This window comes from Malurus melanocephalus, unplaced genomic scaffold, assembly GCF_030028575.1.
Source record: "Malurus melanocephalus ecotype Western Australia unplaced genomic scaffold, MMel_1.1 scaffold_553, whole genome shotgun sequence".
Taxonomy (NCBI): Eukaryota; Metazoa; Chordata; class Aves; order Passeriformes; family Maluridae; genus Malurus; species Malurus melanocephalus.
In genome coordinates, this window is record NW_026623785.1 from 296,660 (window position 1) to 319,976 (window position 23,317).

General features: G+C 42.7%; 1 protein-coding gene across 1 annotated transcript in view; it reads left to right on the forward strand.

The window, feature by feature from the left end:
- Window positions 1–23,317, forward strand: part of PKHD1 (PKHD1 ciliary IPT domain containing fibrocystin/polyductin) — a 238,629-nt gene that overhangs the window by 129,977 nt on the left and 85,335 nt on the right. Inside the window, exons 45-49 of the mRNA XM_057382183.1 lie at window positions 3,230–3,407; window positions 4,017–4,212; window positions 12,603–12,668; window positions 14,028–14,147; window positions 22,508–22,645. Coding sequence (XP_057238166.1) covers window positions 3,230–3,407; window positions 4,017–4,212; window positions 12,603–12,668; window positions 14,028–14,147; window positions 22,508–22,645 — 698 coding nt within the window. The remainder of the gene's footprint in view (window positions 1–3,229; window positions 3,408–4,016; window positions 4,213–12,602; window positions 12,669–14,027; window positions 14,148–22,507; window positions 22,646–23,317) is intronic.

Genomic DNA, 23,317 nt, shown 5'->3' on the forward strand with positions numbered 1-23,317 from the left:
TTCCAGCAGTTTAAAGTGAGGGTTAATTTTGCATTAGGACCATTGCYTCCTAGTTTCTTTCAAATAAAGCCATGAGAAGTTCAGGGGAAGGCTCTTTCCTCTGATAATGAAGCTCTCCACGTTAATGATGCGTGCAGGCTCCCTCGGATCCTCTGAATTAGAAATGCTCGTGTGCGCCAGCTCTTCTACTTCATTAACATTAAAGAGAGGTAGATTGGTGGCTATTTAGGGCACAGTGAAATCACTGGCTATTTAGGGCAAATGGAAATGGTGCTAATTGTGGCTGGTAATCCCATTAGTAGGGTACTTGTATTTTGGTGCCTTTTTGGCATGGAGGTGAAAAAACAAGCACACTGACATCCTTTCCAGGGGGAATCTATCTCAGGCTAATCGTTGCCTTGCACCAGTTAACCTTTACACCGAGCTGAGAAGTTTTCCAGGTTCCCCAAATTTTTGGTTTGTGRTGCTGGCTTGTCTGTCAGGGAATGGATTTATGGGTGGCAACACCTTGAGCAATGCCTGTAAAAGATAAGGGCACAGCATTCCAGGTCAAGAACCCCCAGAGATTATAGACCATGAGGTATCTCCTGTTCCTTTTCCTTTCTGGGCCATGAACAAACTTCCAGCTGGGCATGAGCCAGGTGTGCCCAGGTGGGCAAGAGGCCAGTGGCACCTGGGCTGTGCCAGGGATAGTGTGACCAGCAGGACCAGGGCAGTGCCCGTCCCCTGTGCTGGCACTGCTGGGGCACCTYCAGTGCTGGGGACAGCTCTGGGACCCTCCTGACAAGAGAGACCTGGAGGGGCTGGAGCGAGTCCAGGGAAGGGAACGGAGCTGGGGAAGGGGCTGGAACACCAGGAGAGGCTGAGGGAGCTGGGAAAGGGGCTCAGCCTGGAGAAAAGGGGRATCAGGGGGGACCTTGTGGCTCTGCACAACTCCCTGACAGGAGGGGGCAGCCGGGRGGGTCGGACTCTGCTCCCAGGGAACAGGGACAGGACAAGTGTACATGGCCTCAAGGTGCACCAGGAGAGGTTTAGATTGAATATTAGGAAGAATTTCCTCATGGAAAAGGAGGTCAGGCAGTGAAATCGGCTTCAAGRGGCAGTGGTGGAGTGACCATGCCTTGAGGGATTTAAAACACATGCAAATGTGGCACTTGGGGACATGGTTGAGTGGTGGCCTTCTCACTGCTGGGTTAATGGTTGGACTCAGTGATCTCAGAGGACTTTTCCATCCTAAATGATTTTATGATTCAATACCTTGTCCATTATAAGTAGATACACAGGAAAATATATATTTCACCTATATGTGGCCATCTGCAAGTTCGCTGTACAGATTAAGGTATTTATTTGGGATTTTCTCAASATTGCTCTCCAACATAAATGGATTCACAGTAAGTGAATTCACATTCCCTTTCACAAGCTATTGGATCTACATGGCTGGAATTGCTGCCTAACTTTCTGACAGGTCAAACCTCCATCCCAGCAGGATTGTCCCTTCCTGGCTCTCTAYTCTGTCTCTACTTCTTCTGGAAGAACTGGTACAATCCCCCAATAAAAGTGACCCAGTCTGTGCTCATCAGAATCCTTCAGCGATGAAAATTAACATGAATAAAGAGCAAAACCATGTGAATTTATGCTGTAGATAGGATGGGCCTGAGTCACTCTTGCTGTGGCATTGGGCATTTTTGCCACTCAATAAGACATTTTCTGATATGTAGAAGAGCTTAATGTTTCTCTGCTGCTAGAAATGTTCTCCTGAATACCTGTGCAGGTGCTGATAACTGTGGCAATAATGTGCTTGTTGTCATTTACTTGCTTAATTAGCAGCCTAATATCCTGGTCCAGTTAATGCCCATAAGAGGAGGTTTATTAGTGGTACAAAAGCTGTTTAAGCCTTATAAACTCCTTCCAGTTTCATTGGTCTGCCAATATCTTCTGGTTGAGTGATTCTTTGCTGATTCACACTTCACTTTGCTATTGCTGTTTCTCAGCTGAACATTTCTGTGTAACCAGAAAGCGTTTTGCCGAAGTGACATACACTAGAATAAGAAAAAAATAAAAATAAAATTTAAAAATCCCTGAACTGGTTTTAAAAGAGGACTGATTTTAAAAGAGAAACTGATTTTAAAAGAGAAACTGATTTTAAAAGAGAAAAGAAAAATACCTCCAGGATGACTGCTTTGGTGATTTTGCATTTTTTCCAAAGCACTAGGAGAAAAGAAACCAAACAAACCAACCAAAATTTGCAAATGGAGGCAAATTGAGAATTACATAAGTTTTATCAAAAGAAGAAAATTAAAAAAGATATATGCAGTTGTAGGGTAATACTTCAAATATTGAGGAAAAAAACCAAAACAGCTCAAGCTATGCTTAAAAGAGGGGATTTTTAAGCTTGGTGTCAACTCAAATGCCCAAACTGAGAAGTCTCTAGAAGGTTTATGCCCATTCATGATRTCAGTATTCTTGCTGATCCGTTTCTTTTTTTCTCTGACTAGACTGGACAGAAATTAGGAGTATCAAGGTCTTGTGAAGTGAAAAAGGGGTTTTTGTTCTGATTTGGATGCTCAGAAGAACTGCTGTTCTAAAAGTTTACCCATTTTGTGCACGATGTAATCAATCTGGAGCAGCCYCAGCTTTGACTGCAGGCAAAGAGCAGCTCTTTGAGTTACACAGGATTTTTGTGTTTTCAGGCTCAGTGAAACTTCTGACTGATCAAATGGGAAAGAGTAATCACAGAATCACAGAATGATTTGGTGTGGAAGGGACCTTAAAGATCATCTCATTCCAGCTCCCTGCCATGAGCAGGGACACCTCCTGCTAGACCAAATTCCTCAAAACCCCATCCAACCWGAGATGAGGCTAATCAGAAATCTCCACCAAATTTCATGGAGATCCTAAAAGCTGAACTTGAGGCCTCTGAGTCTGGCAAATGAGGAAATACTCTGGGAATGCAGAAGTTGGTATCCTGACTGTTGCCATTTCTCTGCTTTTTTTCCTCTGTGCCTTTATTACTCCACACTGCATCCCTTTTTTTTGTCTTTTGCTTTTTACAGCTCTTGAGGCAAAAGGTTGTTTATTATGGTGTTTGTAGAGAATTACAAACATGCAGACACATTCTGAGGGAGATCCAGCATTGCTACTGTAATTCAAATAAAAACAGAACTGTATTTGTTGAAAAATGACAGAGTTCATTGTAAAAATGTAATTACTTTCYTTTTTTCCCCTTCAGAAAAGAGGCTCCGGACATTGCCTATAATTTAACTGTGACTGACAGTAGGAATAAGACAAACACAGTCAATTATGTCCCTGATACTTTATCAAACCTGTATGGCTGGATGGTTCTTCTCTTGGATAAAGAGACTTACACGTTGACATTTGACAACCCTTTGGTCAGCAAACTGCTCCAGGTAATACAAGAAGGTTTTATAATTTCAGAATGATATCTGGAAGAGATAATCATCCTTTAATCTTTTTGGAAGAGCAGAGAGGAGGGGAAAAAAAGGGTTAAGTGCACTGAGCAAATCTCTGTATTTATAGATTTAGATAAGATGACCAAGTCCCTGAAGCTCTCAGCAAAAACTTGGAGCAGTGAGGTCATAGAATGGTTTGGGCTGGAAGGGACCTTAAAGGTCATCCAGTTCCATCCCCTGCCATGGGCAGAGACACCTTCCACTGGACAGGTTGCTCCAAGCCCTGTCCAACCTGGCCTTGGTCACTTGATGATTTTGGATGTCTTAGGTGAAAGTTCAGTGTGGTGCTTAGGAACCAASAKGATTTTTTCTACCTTAAGTCATGTTGAAGCACAGCTTTCAGAAGACATTGCTCCTCTGCACCTTTCAAAAGTTGATGAGGGGAATTAATTTTGTCTGCATTTACCATCATCTTCTGCTTTAGTTTTCATGTTTTCAACACACATTGCCTGTGAGGAGCACCATCTTCTTTACCCCTTTATGCTGCRCTCCATGGAGCTCTAATTACACACTCAGACATTTTTCTTTTGGTTCCTTCTTCTCCAGTATTCAGTGACATTTAGCAACTTCAAGGCTGGCAATTACCTGCTGGTGGAACACGAGGATCTTCCTGCCCATCTTGAGGCTGTGGTGTCCTGTGGGACAAGGAGGGGACAGCCACTCCCATCGCTGCCTTCATATGAACAACACAGGAGCTGTGATTGGCACTTTGACGGCAAACTGGGGAAGTTCACCTATTTGGGTGAGTGCAGTGTGGGGCTTACAATGCACATTTTTGATCAGGAATGTTGGCAGAGCTGTCTTTACAATTTAAACCCCAAATCTACACAAGGCCACCTTTCAATGTCCTTTCAATGAGTGAGAGGTCCTTCAAAAGGACCAAAGAAGTGATCAGGWCCATCTCTAACTGATTTATCTGTASCAAACTCTATCTARCAAAAAAAAGAATGTGTCATAAAWGGTGGGTGATGTGACATMATTTKTATTTGAGTTGGGTTTTTTGAGAGGTGAAGGCATTAAMTTCCACTAACAACCTCTGTTGTCATCTGGTCCTATATCACAGGTTTAATTAATAAATTATGGTCATCTTGCCAGGCTGAGCCCACTGAAGGCTATAGGACTATTGGGAGAGAATTTTTCCTAGGACTGGAGATTTCCAAAGACATCATAGACCTTCACATTGGAGTACGTGACTTTGTACATGAGATCATGGAAAATAGACATTTTCCAAAATTCCCATTCTCAAGCAAATAATTTTATAAATGTCTAAGCTCTACATGTTAAGGGCAAGGTAATGATTGTTGCCTCTATTAATAGCACAACAGGAATCACAAATATATTTTGGTGTCTTTGAGAAGATTAGTTTATCCTTCATGACTGTCATACAGAGAAGTAAAGAGGATGATTTTCTCAATGACAGGAAATATTTTTGCTCTTCTAGTCTATTAAATTTAATGAATTTTCCTTGATTTGCMCTAATGAGATGGCATGGAAATGGCTTTCTGATGTAGGAACTCTTCAGGGATGACCAACTAGAAAAATCATAGGGACAGTGGAGAGGAAAACACACCTGGAATGGGCAGGCCACATCCACTGAGCTTGGTGTGGTGACAGTGAAAATCAGCCAGTGTACATTTGTGGAGAAATGGGGAAGCCACAACCTTAACCTCAGTCTGAGGATCACATTTACTGCATCCATYTCTGTCCTGCAGCCAATTGCCACAGAACAGCTTGTGTTTGACATTTTAGCTCTCAGAATGGGCTGGATGCACCCTAGTGCTGAATTAGAAAAGATCCCTCTCCTGTGCTAAATCCCAAACTGTCCTGGTCACCATTGGGAGTTTACCAGGAATTTGGTCAGCATTATAACCATGTAGATCACTGGAGTCCTGGACTTAGTTCTGTGTCCTGGCCCTCTTTAGATATAGTTCAGGTATAGATTGGCTACTATAAATTTAGCTACTGTGTCTAAGCCGTGTCAAAGTTCATGTCAAGTATCTACTGAAAGAAGAAAAATGTTTTATTATTTCAGTTTACTAACAGTGTAAATTCGTTCTTTCAAACATAAAGTTGCCTGCTTTTCAGTGTGCCTATCCTGAATTCACTCTCAGAGCAGCATTGGAAAGCTCACAGGATGGCATTTGTATCTTGGCCTCTGCTGTTGAAAACAGAGGATGTGAGAGTCTTGGGAAGGCTGGGACAAAAGTGGTCTGGCCAGCATATGTCACTCTTGAGTCACAGACACTTTCTTGCCCCTCTCTCACCTTATTTTCATTTTGGTTCTCATTACATGAAGAGCTTATTGTGGTTCCTCATTTTWACAGAGAAAGAAACAATCATCCAAAGTACACGAGGGCAAATTTGTGAAAACACCTAAAATGTATAATTCATGCTGTGAACACTTTCTGTGAGGACTTTTATGGGAGTGAGATCAATAATTCAGTGCCTGGTAACTAATTTCTATGCTGTTGGTGTAGGGTAGAAGTTTAAAACAAAGCAAACAGATTCCTGGCCTTAATGTGGGATTTAATTTCTCTCCCGATCTCCACCGTGCAGGCTGGGAGGGTGACAACAATTAGCCAGCAGAGCAGACTTATGGCATGTGGTGGACTTTCCATCACTCAGGGTCCTTAGATGATGCTTGGCCGCCTTTTCAGGGAAATATGCTCCAGCTCTGCGAGAGGCTATTAGAAACCTCATGAGGCGAGATTCATGCTCTGCAGGAGGTCAGAGAAAGCTGCCACAATAGTCCCTTCTGGCCTTAAAACCCCACCAGTCCACCCACCGACCCAGAGAGGACGAGGCTTGAAGGTCTGGCCTTCGGAACATCTTCCTGGCTAACTCTGCAAGCTGTTGTTTTGTTTATTTTTTTCATTAAAAAAAAAAAAGTTTACATTTAACTATATGAAATAATTAGCCAACAAATTAATCCCGTTTACAAGCTTTGTCGGATTCTTCAGCTGTCAGTCATGCCCAAGCCCGGGGCCGGCGTGGAGTCTTAGCTCCCTCCTTCATCAGACTTGGTCTCCATGGCTACAGGCTGCATCTGCTGACACCCCACTCTCTATTTACTGCTTAATTAAGAATTTCACGCTCAGCCCTTATCTGCTGCTAAGAACAAGAACACACTGTTAAGAAACTCCAAATTTAGGCTGCTGCACAAGGAAAGCCTTTTCTTGTTGTCCTGACTGCGTGGAGCCTCTTTAACTCCCCTCTCGGCAACCGCGCTGCCACCCTTCAATCAAAAATCATTAAATGGGGCAGAGATAATGAGCATGTAGCATATCAAAAGGAGGATGTTTGCTCGGGCTAAGGAGGAAAAGCTGTAAGGGCCCATAAGCAGCCCCCACTTCAAAGGGAGAAGGGGCTGATAAAGAGTCATTTGTTCCTGTTTGACTTATGTAAAAGGTCTGGTATGTCGCGGTCCCGTCTAGCAGACGCGGGTCCCCCCTCTCCGGGTTCGCGTGTCAGCGCTCGGGCAGCTGGGCGCGAACGGCATCAGCCCGASCATATAATCACTCGACTCCTCGGCGACAATGGGCACTTGTAGGGGGTGGCGGAGGGAGGGCAGGGGGACAATGGCAAGACAATTATTGCAGCTGCTCGGGAGGGCCATAATTCTTCCTGCCCGAAGTCGGYGGCTCTGGCGGGGCGGAGGGGAGAGCTCCGGCGTATTAGTCATCCTCCGACTTTTGGAAGCGCTCCGGTGGGGTTTCGACAGCTGCTGGTGTACCACCTCTTTGCAATAATTGTACATTCTGGCAGGGGTCAACTCACTTTTGACCCGCTGCTTTTGTGCCCCGCAGAAAGCCTTTTAGGRCAAACTGTGGGGAAGTGGCAGGGGTGCATTACATCCAAAATTAACGCCGGTAAATACGGATCAGATGCCGGCTCATTCACAAGCGGGCTCCTGAATTCACACAGCCTTTTACTCAGGCCTGCATGGGGGAGAAAAGGGGGAGAAGGGRAGGAAAAACCCCGTGACTGAGGAGGTATTGTTATTCAAACGAAGCAGGCAGCTGAATGAAGCCACCTTGGCCAGAAGTTTGCATACGGCTCAGGCTTTCTCCGTGCCCTCTTCCATCCTAAATTGCCTGGCGTCATGCAAGTGTTTGTTTATCTTTGGGGGAGAAAAAAAAGGTCCGACACAAAAGGCAAGAAAATGGACCGTATGGAGGGGATTAAAGGAGTTAAGTTGYGCTGATGGTTGGGGTTTTGTAAATTAGGCTTTGGAGAAGGAGAATGCAGGGGGTGCTGAATGGGGAGAAATAATTGTAATGGAGAATGTTTCTGTTAAGTGGGCAATGATCCTATTAACAAAGGTGCTCAATGCTACCTACATAYATGAAACTGTAAACCAGCTTCTAATCCCCTTTGAAAATCACCTTTTCAGATAATTTTAAAGGACTCTGCATTGAAGGACAGATAATCTCAATCCCTGCTGGATCCTGGATGAAGGGGAGAGTTAGGGAGCTTGAAGCATCCTGTGCGAGTCCTTTCCACATCATCAACTTTGCTTTGACATGATTCATAGCATCACCCTGATTTTCTCTGGGGCTCCCTAAGCCTTAAGAGAAGTGATCCTCAAAGGTCATTGTGGACCGAAAGTTGTGGTGTGACTGAGACACTCATGGCCTGTGGCTCAACCACATTTCAGGAGAGTGAAACAGGATATGACCATGATGAATAAAAAAAAAAAAAAAAAAAACCCACACTTATTGTAACAAGGGTGGTGGAAAGAAACATCCCACTGGGACATCTGGGTTATTTTTGGGAGAAATGTCCTTTGTAAATTACAATAATAACATTATGAGCTTTTTAAGTCTGTTACAAATTTCAGCATATGGTGCCACAGTATGGTACTGCTCCTTGGTTAAGGTCTCTGGGCAATACTGGAACTGGCTAAAAACCAGAGAGATGTTTCCTTTCTGTTCATTTTTTGAAATGTTTGAACCATTTTCTTTTGGAATTAAATGAAGTGTTGGTTTCTTTAAACTCCAGATTTCTCTTTCTTTCTTTTTTTTTTTTCTCCCCCTAAAATTGAAGAATTGAAGTGGTGGAGAGGAACATTATTGAAAACATCATGGAGAGGATTATCAAACTTTTTATTTATCCCAAATACATTTTTCAGTAGACACAACTTTTATGGAGACGGGTCATCCTGCTGTCTTTGCTCAGGCTACTCATGTGTGAGTTGTTAAGAGGGCCTGAGGCTCAGCCTCAAATTACTGCTGTGTCAGAAGCAGGTTTACAATTTCCATAGTTCTTTAAAAAATAATTTGATTATACTTACTGTCTTTTTTAGATTCCTAAAGAGTGATCTCACTTCCATTAGGCTCTGTGGGTTTCTGTAATTGCTTTGTATAGGAGGAAAAACAGACTCTTAAGAATGTTTGTTTCTAATATTGAAATACAGAAAATAAATAAACACAGATATTTTCTGCAGCCCTATTGCTTGGGGGTAAAGGAGAATCCTAGGTGAAAGACACAAAGAATGGAGTTAATTCTTTACAGAGGTCTGCTTGTCCAGGGATGAGTCTTTTCTTCCAGTCAGATAAAACTCACCCATTATCAGTTGTTTCAGAGGGCCAGTTGACCAGATGTGGGCTACTCAGKGGCCTCCATGAAATGAAATGAAATGAAAACCAGTCCTTAGCAAAGAGGTGGCCCTTGTAATTACAGAATCATAAAATGATTTAGGTTGAAAAAGACCTTCAAGGTCACCGAGTCCAGCCTGTGACCGATCCCCACCTCATCACCCAGACCAGAGCACCGAGTGCCACATTCAGGATGTTTTTAACAATTCCAGGGGTGGTGACTCTACCAACTCCCTGGGCAGGCTGTAGCAATGCTTAACCACCATTTCCATGAAGAAATTCCTCTGATGTCCAACCTGAACCCYRCCTGGTGCAGCTTGAGRCCAYTTCCTCTTGYCCTGTTGCTAATTACCTGGGAGAAGAGACCAACTCCCACCTGGCTACAACCTCATTCCAGGGAGTTGTAGAGAGCAGTAGGATTCCCCCCAGGACTCTGTTTTTCCAGTTCCTTCAGTTGCTCAATTTTTGTAAGAGACACAGAGATGTAAAACAACCTTCTCCTGGTGGAGAGCTCCTATCCTTCTGGCATGGAAGCAGAGAAACCAGAGAGAGTAGCARTTACAGACATAAGGTGATAAAATGCCCTTTTAATCCTGCCAGGGTTGATTTTTTGACTATGTGATATCTGCTGGAGGAATTTCATGCAAATGTCAATCTGCTGTAAGCAAGAATCTGTGTCCATCAACCCAAATATAGCTATATATATACATATATATATATATATAATTGTATCTATTTATATGTATATAAATTGKTTTTTTACACCTCTTCTCCTTACTTCAGTGCCCCCACGATATCATATTTCTGGGTATCTCCTGTAACAGATCCTTACAGAGGATGACAAAACGCCCTCTCCCAGGTTCTCTGGTTTCTAGAGGTGTGTCTCACTGTGTTGTTGATTGCGCTGTCTAAAAAGTTTTGATTTCCCGGTGATGGATGTTAGTCCAATTGATGTTAAATAGCATGGAGCTGCTTGTTATTTGTAACTCAGGCTATTGGAGCCATTTATCCTCGTTTCAGCCCTTCCTAATATCCACAGGCAAAATTCCGAGTCACTGCAAAGCTGATAAAAGACTGAGTTGCTCCTCCTTCATGTTCACTCAGGGAGCCCTGAACCAGGAGAAAGTTACCAGGAGTATCATCCASAAGGCCTATATTTATGATTCACAGCCCAAACATCCAGGAGGAGTTGTAATAAGGCAGAAAATTGATGAGCCTTATAAAGGTTTTATACAACTAAACCCTGGAGCCTTATAACTACATTTTGCGGAGAGTCACCTTAATTCAATGTTTACTAATGACGTCCTTCATCTGCAGTGCCTGTATCTCTTCCTGTCCTGGAAAACCCAGTGATAACGTGCTCAGCAGCCAAACAAAACCACCAGAAGGACTATGTYCCTGTAGCCTTGATTAATCCCAAGGCCTTTATCTTTTTTGATCAGTTTTTGGGAGTGYTTGTGGGAAAAGGCAGCAAAACACCTCTGATCCTCCACTGTTGCACTTTACACCCCATCTATATAAATAATTGTGCAAGTTAAAAGAATGTGCAGAATTTTGTGGAGAATTCTGTTCTTGATTCCTGCACTTTTGGGGAGGGTAGAAATGACTCATAATGGTTTTAATTTTCATGCTCTGTGGTGGGGTGGCACTTCAAATACAGGAGACTTTTATCTTTGTCGTGACTCTGGACAGGGCAATGATAAATCTTTGTACTAAATTAAGTCTTAATGGTTCCTTTCTTCACTGTGTAAGGGGATTGAACCYCTTTATGAGGTCTATGTTCCATATTGATCACGTTTTATGTCCCTTCACGATTTAATTACAACAGCTTTTCTCTGAACAATATAAACATCCTTAATTAGAAGATTTCACTCTACTGCCTGCAAAAGTAAGCAAAAAAAAAACCSCAGCAAAAATGATGAAATATATTTAGCCAAAAACGGATAGTGTCAGGGCCTTGTTTTTCCTGAGTTTGATGTATCAGCTTTGGCATCTGGTTTGCCCTGTGTGTGTGAGAAGGAAAACCACCACAACCATAAAAATACGCACAGATGTATTGTCTGAAAGCCACAAGAGCCRTGTCAGGAAGTTTAAATTAGCAGTTTTATGTCATTTTTTTCCCCTCAAATGTTCACCTTGTGGCCACTCAAGGCATGATGCTGTTCAGTGAGCTCTGTGTGCTGGTTTGGGGCAGATTGACTCAGCTGATGTATGGATCAGATCCCAGCCACCATCGGGAGGGAAGGTGTCACTGAAGAACAGGGCTGAGGCACCTGATTACTAATTAATCAGACATGAGGAAAACCTCATGGAATCAGTTCCTATTTAATTATGGAAGCCTCATTTGGCATAGGAGCATATGCTGCTAACTCAATCGAGTGCTTTCAACTGACATCAAATAGTAATTATCAGAAAGAATCAAGTTTTTTGATTATTCATACTAATTTATTGAACACTTAAAATTAATGAACCTCAGTTATTTTAAATTTGCTCAGTTGCACTGGGAGAAAAGGAGGGAGGTAGGGAAGGATGGGTTTGGCAATTTAAAAGTACAGAGACTTGTTTAAAGATAAAATAAGTAAATTACAATATGGCATGAAATCCCATCGGTGGGCTGATGCACACATAGGAAAGTTCCAGGCGTGTTCTGGAACTGGGGAAAGTCCTGACAATGGCTTCATTGATGCAATCCTTCTAACCCCCCAAAAAAATCTTCCAACAACACTTTAGGGTCACCATAAGGGGCTGGGCAGAGGACAGGAGATTTATTTGTTTGTCAGAGTGTTTCTATTTTAACCTACGGTTGTTCCAGTCTGGTGACTGAAAGGAAGTGCCTTTATATGCCACTGGAGATGAAGAGGAGGTGGGATTTTAGCTGGGTCTGAAGCAGCTTTCTCCTGCTCCTCTTTGATTTTCATTATCCTGGCCCTTCTCCTGCTGACAATACACGGGCACAAAGGTTACCACTGTGATAATTGCTGCTGACCCTTTTTCACAGCAGAGAACACAGGGTCCCTGTCTCCAGTCTATAAAGTCTGACTAATTAAAGCATCTCTTTCAGATACCAGATTTTGGGGGCAGAAAAAAAAAAATCAAAACCCAACTACAAAACAAAAGCTGTAATTCGCTGTTTGAGCCAGTTAATACATTATGCATTCAATGGTGTGATATCGCTTGTGTGAGTGGAACTGCTGTGGATTTATAGTGGGATAAATGAGATTCGAGTTCCAGCCTAGAATTTCTGATTGTTGAATGTTTTCTATTTAGCTGTTTCTAATGAGTTGTCTTGAGACCTTCCGTATCTGTAAATTAAAATGTGTTTGTTTAATCCTTTCTCAAAGCACCAAAAAAAAAAAAAAAAAAAAAAAAAAAAAGACAAAAAGTGTTTAGAAAACATGCATAGTTGCTCTTAAAAAAGTTTTTGTAAGAAATGTATAATGTTATCAGGAATTCATGTAGAGCAATTGATTTACTAATTTTTTCTGTGCTTTACTTTGAAAGGCCTTGCTGTAACTCCCTAAAATTCTCTGTTCAGTCACAGGAGCTGACTTAATCCAGGTCACACTGAAAGAGAAGAAAAGAGTGGCTTTACCTACCCCAGGTATGTGACAGCCTGTGTCAGAAGGTCTTGGTCTGGGAGTCACACAATTTCTTTCTTATGGCTTTTTAACGAATAAATCGCTGTTTTTCACTCCAATATTTTTGTACATCTATCAACCCAACAGAGGCTCTTGGTATTCATCTAAACATTTAATCKAGCCATACCTACCATAGTTCAAGATAAATGTGTGATTCCACAGTATAAAAGGCTATAAATTTTTACTGGGAAATACCACAGCAGATCAAAAAGGTCATGGAGAATGTAAGACTACAGAGTATTTTAGTGCTCCATAGTCTGATATTGCTGCCCAGTTTCATGTTGAACCAGACAGAAAAATACACCAGAGACAAGGGAGGCCTCCAAATTTTGATATATTTTGGTATTAACTACCTTGTTATGTTGTGTATTAACAAAAATAATCAATTATGTGGAAAAGGGGGTTAGAGATATTTTGTCAGGTTATTTCTACCCCCAAAAAACCCCAAGTGATTGGAAAGACAGACCCAGACTTAAGGAACTCGATATGGGTTTAATTTCTGTATTTCCCTGTACAGACAATGGATGGGTTTTTCCACCCCACAACATTACTCAGCTGGGTCTAGCCCACAAAACCTAAGCATGAGCTTGCTCCTGTGTTTTCAATCCCCAAGTAAGTCCTCCTCAGGAAAAAAAAGTCAGAATTTCTTTTAGAGTGGAAAGACAGCAGTAGGTGCTTGTGGAGGCCTCCAGAGGGAGGCCCTGCCTGCGTTAGTCTAGGATTTACTAAGCTCAGTGTGCAAGATTTCCCCTTCCTCTCCTGTGGCAGAGCAAACTTTGGGGCAATTAATTTACAGAGCCTGGCTTATTAGCTCTCTAAAATGCAAGTGCAAGTCAAGCACCTACATTTTGTGAACTCAGTTTGTCCCAATCTTTTCCTGATGCCAAGGCTCAGGGGTTTTCTTTTGGATTGAGCTGAAAAAGAAAATTTTGGAGACAGAGCAGGAGTTTCCATGAGTCTTGGTCAAGCTGCTTTTCCCCAATAGGTCTTGGTCATCCCTTGGAATGGGAAGACTTCTGCTTTTCTAGGTGTTAAGAAGCTTGTAAGAGTTGATCACTCATTAAAAAAAAAAAAAAAAAACAAAAAAAAAAAAAACCAAAAAAAAAACTTTCATACTTTCCTAAAGTATGGAAATTCCTATACCCAGGGAATTCAATCAAGCAGTTTTCTTTAAGCATGGAAAATAACAAAGAGCAGTTAGTGTTGCTTCATCAGTGACAAGAGGAGGATGCTAATGTCACAGATGCTTGACTATCAAAGAAATGGCAATTATTCCAGCTACAGAAAATGATAATTCTGTCTTTGTGTGTCCTGTTTCGTAGTTCCTTCTGGTGCTGTCTTGAAATGGTCACACCCAGAGACGTGGAATGGTGTGGGAAAAGGCTGGGGTGGATCCAATGGGAGCATCCCTGGCCCTGGAGAAGATGTCATCATCTTGCCAAGTACGTGAATTCCTGTGGAGGTGTGGGGCTCTACCTACGTTGGGATTTAATTTGTGTCCCAACAAGGGCTCCATGGCTCTGGTGGCCACTCCAGCATGTGCAGGACCCCACATTTGTTCCTTGTCACACAGACAGCAGTACAAAAATGTAGTTTTTGGAAGAAAATGGTAATTCTTTTCCATTTTCACACACACACACGGACACAAGCACTTATTTATACTGACTTTCAGGCTGGAGTTTGTGCAAGGTTCTTATTTTCAGAGAGAATTTCTAAGACCCAGAACCACACCTCAAAAGAGCTCATCTCTTGACCCACCTCTCTCTGTGCTTTGTGCAAGGATCATGTTTTACATTTCTGCATTTGCACCACTTTCCATTTTATTTTCCTGTTGCAATTCCCACTTACCAATTGTAATCTCTGAAGCCATTTGCCGTGGATACCTCCTAGACATTTTCTCTTATTGTATTTCAACTTGTATTTCAACTTGAGTTGAAATCCCAGCTCATCTTAAAATGTTACTGCATGAAAAATGGATTTTAGTAAATAAATTAGGGAATTTGCAATGAAATCTGGAAAAAAAACCTTGTGATAAACATTTTACGTAAGAGCCGACCCTCCTTTGATCAAGAAGTTGGACTAGATGAGGCCCTGAGGTTTTCTCCAGGTATAATTATTGAATGATCCTATAAATTTTGTTTGACACGAACCTGAAATATTCTAGAACTTGATGCYGTTTCCTTCTCATTTGAAACCAGTTAAGTCTCTCTACCTACCACAGCTCCACTTCTGGAAATGTGGAATRTGGAAATGTGGAAAAACACTGCTCCATGTCTGTTCCTCTTCCACCTGATTTTGTCTTATGGCTTATATGGAAGGAAGTGTTTGGTTTGGTATTTGGGCATGGAGCCTTAGTCATGGTTAGGGCTTCTCTGACCTGTGTCACTAAAGGAAAAATAAAATTATATATATATCTAAATTGCAGATCACATTAAGAATTCTAATCCACCTTCARTATATATTTAGTTCAATATTCAGTTTTCTGACAAATGTGAAAAATCCCCAACCCTGTACTTTAAAAAAATACTGCTTTTCTTCACTTTTGGGGGGAATTTACATTGACCTGAAGAGCAGATAAGGTTGGATTTCAGGGAGAATTTGCTCGTGGAAAGAGTTGCCAGGCATTGGAAGGGGCTGCCCAGGGAGRTRTTKGGRTCCCCATCCCTGGAGGTGTCCAAGAAAGGACTGGACGTGGCACTCAGTGCTCTGGGCTGGTGACAAGGTGAGGACAAGTCRCAGGTTGGACTGAATGATCTTGGAGGTCTTTTCCAACCTTAATGATTCTTATGTTTCTGTGATAACCGGTTCACCAATATCAGCCCAAGATTATCAAAAGATCAGAACATTCCAGTTTGCAACATCATGTGTCAGATGAAGATATGAAGAGGCACAGAGGTAAATCACGATTTGCACCGAAGCAGAGAACAACAAATGAATAAATAAATAAATAGGTTTGCCTGAGAGTTTGGAGTTCTGTTGTTTAGGTCAGATCAAGAGAGCGCAAGCTGAAGGAAGAGCTTGTGATGAATGATGAATAAAACTCCTCTGAGTTTCCTGCAAARGTGAGGGGCTGGAGCATGTCCAGAGAAGGGCAATGATGCTGGGGAGGGGTCTGGGTCACAAGTGTGATGAGGAGGAGGGGCGGGGGAGCTGGAGAAAAGGAGCTCCTATCTCTCTGGACAACAACCTGAGAGAAGGCTGTATCCAGGAGTATTTTTGGTCTCTTTTCCTAAGGAACAAGTAACAGGACAAGAAGAAACAGATGAAATTGCATCTGGGGAGGTTTAGATTGGATATTGGGAACAATATTTACACTGCACAGCTGCCCAGGGCAGTGGTGGATTCACCATTCCTGAAGGGATTTAGAAGGCACGTAGATGTGGCATCTGGGGACGTTGGTTAATCCTGGCATTGGCCATGGCATAGGACTCAATGATCTTTTTGATCTTTTGAAAAGGTCTTTTCCAACCTATCCATGATTCCATAATCATCCCGATAAAATACTCATTTTAGCTGCCATGTGACACTGACCATGGCCTTTGTCACATTCTGCAGAGTCCTTCGTGACTAAACTATTCCTGGAGCATTTCATTCTGCTGCCCCAGCCCAGCCCAACCAATCTGGTTCTAGGACTGGAGACAAACTGCTGCATTAGCACAGCGCTGCTCCAGAACTAATTAGCTCTCCAGAGAGATGAAGCTCATTAGCTCAGGCCACATGACTGAGCAGCTTTTGGGAGCAAAAGCAATGTTTCATGAATTCAGAGCAAAGCTGGCTTGGTCAGCCTAACTGGAGCGTGTCTGCACAGTGCTGTGGGCGTGGAACAGGGATCCTCTCTGCCATAAGGATTGGGCTGTTTAATTAATCTGTGATTTACCATGGGAAACAATGGAATCCGGGAGCCAGGACAATAAATTTTGTCCCAAAGCAGAATTGAGCAGCAGGATGAACCCCTTGGAGTTCCCAGCTCTAAGTCACCGTGTTCATCTGCTCAGTGCAGGGTTTTCCACAGTGTACAATAAATCTATCTTTGCTCTTTAGAGGGGCTTTACTGAGCAACACCACAGCAAGGAAAGGATGCCAAGGAAAGAGTAAATGATAAATGCAAGTGCCCTGCCTGCTAGGACCAGTGGAGATGCACACTGTGTGAGTCTTCTTCCTACCAGCAATAGAAATGAAGCTGGTTTTTGGAGTTTGATTTGTATATTAGGAGAAGGTTCTTTCCCCGTAGGGTGGTTGGACACTGAACAGGCTCCCCAGGGAATGAACATGGTCCCAGGGCTGCCAGAGCTCCAGAAGTGTTTGGATAACACTCTCAGGCACAGGGTGGGGTTGTTGGGGTTKTTCTGTGCAGGGCCAGGAGCTGSACTTGCTKATCCAAGTGGGTCCCTTCTGACTCAGTTATTCTATGTTTATGTGGCTCTATGAAAACTTTCTTCACTCCCATCACCAGAGTGAATGTGTGTGTTGGCTGATGTGCAGAAACTCTTCTCCTCTCTTGTGCCTTTCTGGAATTGTCTTTCACTTTTATCCTGAGAACACAAACACGAATACAAACACAAGCTGTCTATCATACAATCTACTTTCTTGCATGTCTGCCTTTTCTGATCATCTCCTCTCTATTTTATTTTTGCTCTTCCTCTTCATGTCTGCTGATGCAGAGGTGTTGAGACACTCACAGGCATTGGAGTCAACAGAGTACAGGGTCTTAAATTGGAGTCATGGTCCTCACCAGGATGATAAGGGAACTGGATTYGTTGCTCAAATAAATGCATTTAAAATTAAGTTAGGCACGATAAATTTTCTGTCCATTTCCCCTGCTTTGCTTTGCTGCCACAAATGTTTGAGCTTCCACTTTAAAGGAAGTCAGCGCCTTGCTTGGATCCAAAATCTAAAATGAAATCAACAATTCTAAAATGCATGTTGAATTGTAGCATTTTATGGATGTTTCCCTTCCCATTTCCACTGGCTTGTGCATGCCCTGCTAAACTCAGAATAACACCAGATGGCTTAAAAAAAGTGAGAGAGTTTGTTATATGAGAAGAAATATTCTACAAACAACCCAAATTTTGTGCTGCTGTGCATACCAAAATAAATTTTGWGATTCACTCCTGGCAAGATGTAGCCTTGTCTTACTCTTTGCTTTCTTCTGCAAATTTCTACTTAAAATTCTCTTCTTGGAGCCACCTATAATGATTTTTGGTTGAAAGCCAAGACATGAGCCTGCTTCTGGTGTGCTGTCCATGACTGGCTTGGTKCTTTCAGCCCCCAAAGAGCAATTTTAGAGTCATAAAAGCAAATAATTGATGTTCAGTGYTCATTTTTAGTGTGAAGAAGAACAYTGAAAGACTTTGGGCACTATTGAAATCTTTGAGTGAAAGTGGATTCCAAGAGTTCAGTGGAGAACTGGGGCACTGCCTAAATTTAACAATTGAAGCTGTCAATTTGTTTATTTAACAAAACAAGCAAAATTGCATCATTAGGGTCGCCTCATGGACTCGACTCAGGAAGGTTTGAAAAGATAGAAAATACCTCTATTAGCAAAATAGAGAACCATTCCAAAAYTGGGAACCAGATTTTTTTCTTCTTGCTCGGTGTCTACTTGACCCCTAGAGATTGGGCAAGCTTGGAAATTGGGGTTGTGCGCTAAGTTCTTCCCTTTTTTTTTTGCCCTTTTTGATTTCACAGACTTACATCCTAGTACAAGGATGAATCTCACTTGCTACAGAGGTGGCTTCCTCATGTTAAAGTGACTTTTGGTGCGGGTGTGTTGTTACAATTCCCCTCAGAGTCTGGCTCCCCAGTGGATATCTCATCTGGAAATCAGCTCAGGCTGCCACAACTTGTGCTTTTACCCCTGGAGGTTCATCCTCCAGAGCCACAGCCATCCCACAAGGACCTCTCACATGCATCAGGCTCCAGCAGCCACACCACCCTGGAAAACAAGCCGAAGGAGTTTAGTCATGCCATTCCAGCAGCCAGCAGTGTTGTTAGCTTCCCAAAGCCCTGGGATTTTCAGGGCTKTGGTTCATGGTTTTCAGTGTGACAYACTCCTGATGCAGCGTGCTCTGGGTGGAAGGAGAATGTGTTATAATTCCAAGCAAAGGAATGCTGTTTTGAAGGGTATTGATATGATATCATGTAGCCTCTGGCAATTTCTATCTTCCTTTTTTTTAATATTCTTTTTTTTTTTTTTTTTTTTTTTTTTTTTTTTTTTTTTTTTTTTTTTTTTTTTTTTCCTCCAGTGTTGGAATTCACTCTGTTCTTCATTTTCTGATTTTGATTTTCTTTGAAGTTTTTCTGTTTGAAGAGATGAATGCTGGAGCACTGTATCCCATATAATAGCTCCTCTGTTGTGCCTGATTTCCATTCAATGGCATGCTATGGTGTTTTATACAGCAATGTGGCTGATCAAAGGCATTTCTTGTCATTGCTGGAGTCATTAGTGACTTCTCAGTATTGTACATCTGAACATTAAGACTCTGGCATACCTGTGAGATTTTTGTCAGAAGAAAGTGTGTGTACAATGAAATATTGCCCTGCTTTCAGGCTCAAACTACAGTTTGCTGAAAGTGGTTTCTTGCCATTGAATGAATATTTTCATGGGGGGAGAACAGCTCCAGTTTGCCTTTCTCTGAAGGTAAATCCCTTGAGCYTGGTGACCTAAAGTTTATTATTTTAACCGCTTAGTCATCAATTCCCTCCACAAGGTAAATGAGTGCATTCTGTAAGGAAGTTGCCTTTCAATCTGTTTGCTTTCCTCCTCAAGTGTGGAAAGACTTTTTTTCCCCTCAAAGGAGTATTCTGTTGTTTCTACAGAGCAACATTTCACMCTCTGAGGACTTCACACCCCAAGCATCACACACCAGAGTGTTGTCCTTTTAATCTGAAGAAACTCTAGGTTTGCAGAGATATCTCTGGGTGGGGGAATTTCTCACTCCTGTGTTTCAAGGCTCACACACATGATGCCACAGTTACAGAGCAGTCAGCATTTCCTTTATAAAACCCTTTTTTTAGAAAGATGTGCAGCTCAGCAAAAACCTCTGTTCTAGACTGAAATGTGACATATAAATGGCATGCCTGGGAGCRCTGCTGCTTTTCCTTGTAAAAATGTTTCAGCCAGTGTTTGATGAATATACTTATGGCCTTTGTCAACTGCAGCTTTTTGCCACATTCTTGAGCTGTGATTTCACAAACTAGATTCCCTTTCTGTCTGAGAGATGCCATTTTTAACAACATCTCCCCCTTTATTCTCTCTGTTTCATATCCACACATCCTCATCCTTTCCTTGACAGCTCTGCAGGGCACGGGACTGTACCTGTCCTGTAAATAGATTATGGACAGGAGTCTCTTCATGCCTGTAAAAACATGTTAAGTACAAACAGCATGAGATTTAGGGGGGAAAAAAATTGCACTTGCTCCCAAAAGACTGAATCTGAATGCTGTGAAAATTYTGCATGCTTGAAAGGTGTTTCAGCCTAAGGATTCAGGGAATCTGTTTTGGGGTGAGGGATTCAGATTAACCATGACCTGCTTCTGCACTTGATTCAGTCCTTAAGAAGAGATGTCCTGGGCTTTCAGGGTGCTTGTGCCCAGAGAGAAAGAATAAAAAGATGGGGGAAAAGGAAGAGTGGAATAATTGAGTCATAGGGATAAAGTAGGAAWGTGTATGAAGGAGACAAACAAATATGTAAGCAGAGTCAGGACCTCAGACTTGAAAACAGAACCTGAAATAGAAATTTCCTTTCCCTGGAGGTCGTGAAACTTCAAGGTTGCAAAGCCAGGGAGGCAAAAAAATAGGAWTTTTTAATAATGATAGCCTACTTAYATTTTCTTTCAGTCYACTTCTAAATTTACTACAGGTAGGTTTTCACAGAATCATATTGATTATGTTTCCTGCAAACAGGGCTTGGAAACRTTCTCAAACCTTTGTGCTAAGTAGTTTGACTCATTTTTTTTTACATGATTTTTGGGAAAGGGCTTTCGCTGTGCTCCCCATTGTGTGGTGCACATTGGTGTTCTCATCCAAAGCAGTTGYCAGGGTCCACAGGTAGAAGTGAAACTGTTGAGTAACTGAACCACTTCCCAAGACACTTCATGGCACTTATATTCCACACAAAACCAGTTTCAAGTGTCCCATATTCACCACTCTGTCAAAATCCACTGGAAAAATGTGTGTGTTCATTAATCTCTGCAGTTTTGTAAATCTGTGYCTTGCAATAAATGCACATGAGAACAATGAAAGTCACAGAAAATCTCTGGCAAGGCTGGGCAGGGCTGTCATTATGCTGAAGAATTTTTTTATTTTTTTTTTTTCAATCTATTTCTATGTAAGTCATGATTAGATCATATTATTGATCTCCTTCTTAAGGAAATACCCTGCTTTTTCTTCTTCCAGGATCACCCACTGGCTTAGAGATGCACCATACCTGGAAACTGTTACTCTTGTCAATAATGAAAAGGGATGAAAACCACGATTTCAGGGCCTGAGCTGTTTTCCAGTGCAATCAACTGAGAAGCTCTCAGTGGCATCCAGGAGCATTAGATGGGCCCTGAGGGTGGGATTCACCTCTGTGCAGCTGCCTCTAAATGATCCACCATTTGCATCCTTGCTCTGTCCTACTTGGAGCATTTAAGGGGCATTTTAAATGTTTCCAGGCTGCAGACCCACAGCTTTAGGAAGCAGCAGTGACTGGGCTCGACCCACAACAATCCCCACTCAAAAATATCCTCCTTGCTTTCTCCTTAAGAACCCGAGGGAATGGTRCTTCCCCTGGTCATTGTTAGCTGATTTTTGGAGTGGGATATGAATACAGAATGGAAGAACTTATGGTGGACGTGGCAATGATCTCAGAGGTCTTTTCCAACCTCAACAATTCTGTGGTTCTGTGAGCTCTGGCTTCCTGCAGGTTGTGCTGGTGCAAGCAAAGCTTTCCTCTTGGATGGTGAGGAAGAGATGGGTTTTCACACACAAAYCCTGAGAGAGCAAAGCCAAGCTGCCAAGAGGGAAAAGCAGTGTCAGGCAGTCAGTGGAGGTAGTTCATGGTGTGTGGCTGCACTTTGTCAGCCTGATAACTGCTGTTGACAAGCTGGGGACTTGCAGGCCATTTGCACTATGAAACATCGGCTGATCCTGTTGGATTTCTTTCAYTTCCATCAATCCTAGAATYCCAGAATGRTTTGTGTTTGAAAGGACCTTAAAGCTCATCTTGTTCCWAYCCCCTGTCACYGGCAKGGACAKCTTCCACTAGACCAGGTTGCTCCAAGCCCTGTCCAGSCTGTCYTTAGACRCTTCCAGGCATGAGGAATTCTGTGGTTCTTTTTTTCTTCAAGAGAACTCTCTTGCCCTCTTCAATGCCATGAGGCAAAAATGGGAAAGATGGAGAGAAACAATTTAYAAAKGCCTGGAGTGACAGGAYGAGGGGAATGGCTTCAAATGAAAAKAAAGTAGGTTTAGRTTGGATAYTGGGAAGAAATTCTTCCCTGTGASRGTGGGGARGCCCTGGCACRGGGTGCCCAGAGAAGSTGTGGCTGCCTCTGGATCCCTGGAAGTGTYCAAGGCCAGGTTGGACGGGGCTTGGAGCAGCCTGGGGTAGTCAAAATTGTCCCTGCCCATGGCTGGAGGGTTAAAATGAGATGATATWTAAGGTTCCTTTCAACKCAGGCCATTCTRTGATTSTATGAAAACCAATCTGAATTAAARCAAAACTCMAGCCGAGCTGACARTCTTCACCACCACACCACACTTTTGTGTGTTGGCAGCCTGCCATTGACCTGAACAACCCTCTGCTTTGTTTCTCAGACAGGACCATCCTGGTGGATGTGGCTCTTCCCCCTCTGAGAGGACTCTACGTCCTGGGCACCCTCGAGTTCCCCAGCAACTCCAGCAACGTCCTGAGCGCAGCCTGTGTCRTGGTGCTGGGGGGTGTCCTGAGAGTGGGTGAGTGGACAGCTGATCTTTGGGGTGCCTGGGGTTTATTTCTGCTCTTGATAGGGAAAAAAGTGTGGAGAAGGACTTAGAGTGTCACTACAAACTTGCTGTCCAACCCAACGCCCCGTGGCTATCTGGATATCTGCAGTTTGGATGCCCAGAACCCATGTGAAGCACGATGGTTATCCGCTGGAAATAATTACCCATTCCTTTAATAGCAACACATTACCAAWGCTGCAATCTGCACCTCACTCCTGGTGTCACAGAGATTTTATCTGATATCTGTAAAAGTCCTCCCTACTTCCTGTGGGGTTGCTTTATGAGACAGCAATTCCTCAGGGCAGGATGTGCCCTAGTGCTCAGGCAGTGCCTGGTGTCTGTGGGCATTAGTAGGACACTTTTTGTGACACACAAGCGTTTGAACCCAACATAAACAGTCACAGAGAATCCCCAGAATGCCTGGAAATCCTGCTGTGGTATGAAACAGCTGGATTCAGCACACTTGTGCCTCTCATCCCTGTGTACRGATGAGCACCAGGACCCCAGGAAGGTACCACCTTACCCCTGCTTTCAGCAGCTTCACAGTCTCCAAAATCCCTGGGGCTGTTCCACATTATTCACAACAGACAGGATTTTGGTGTTTTTCCACTCTGAAGTAATTCCTCACATAATTCCCTTTAA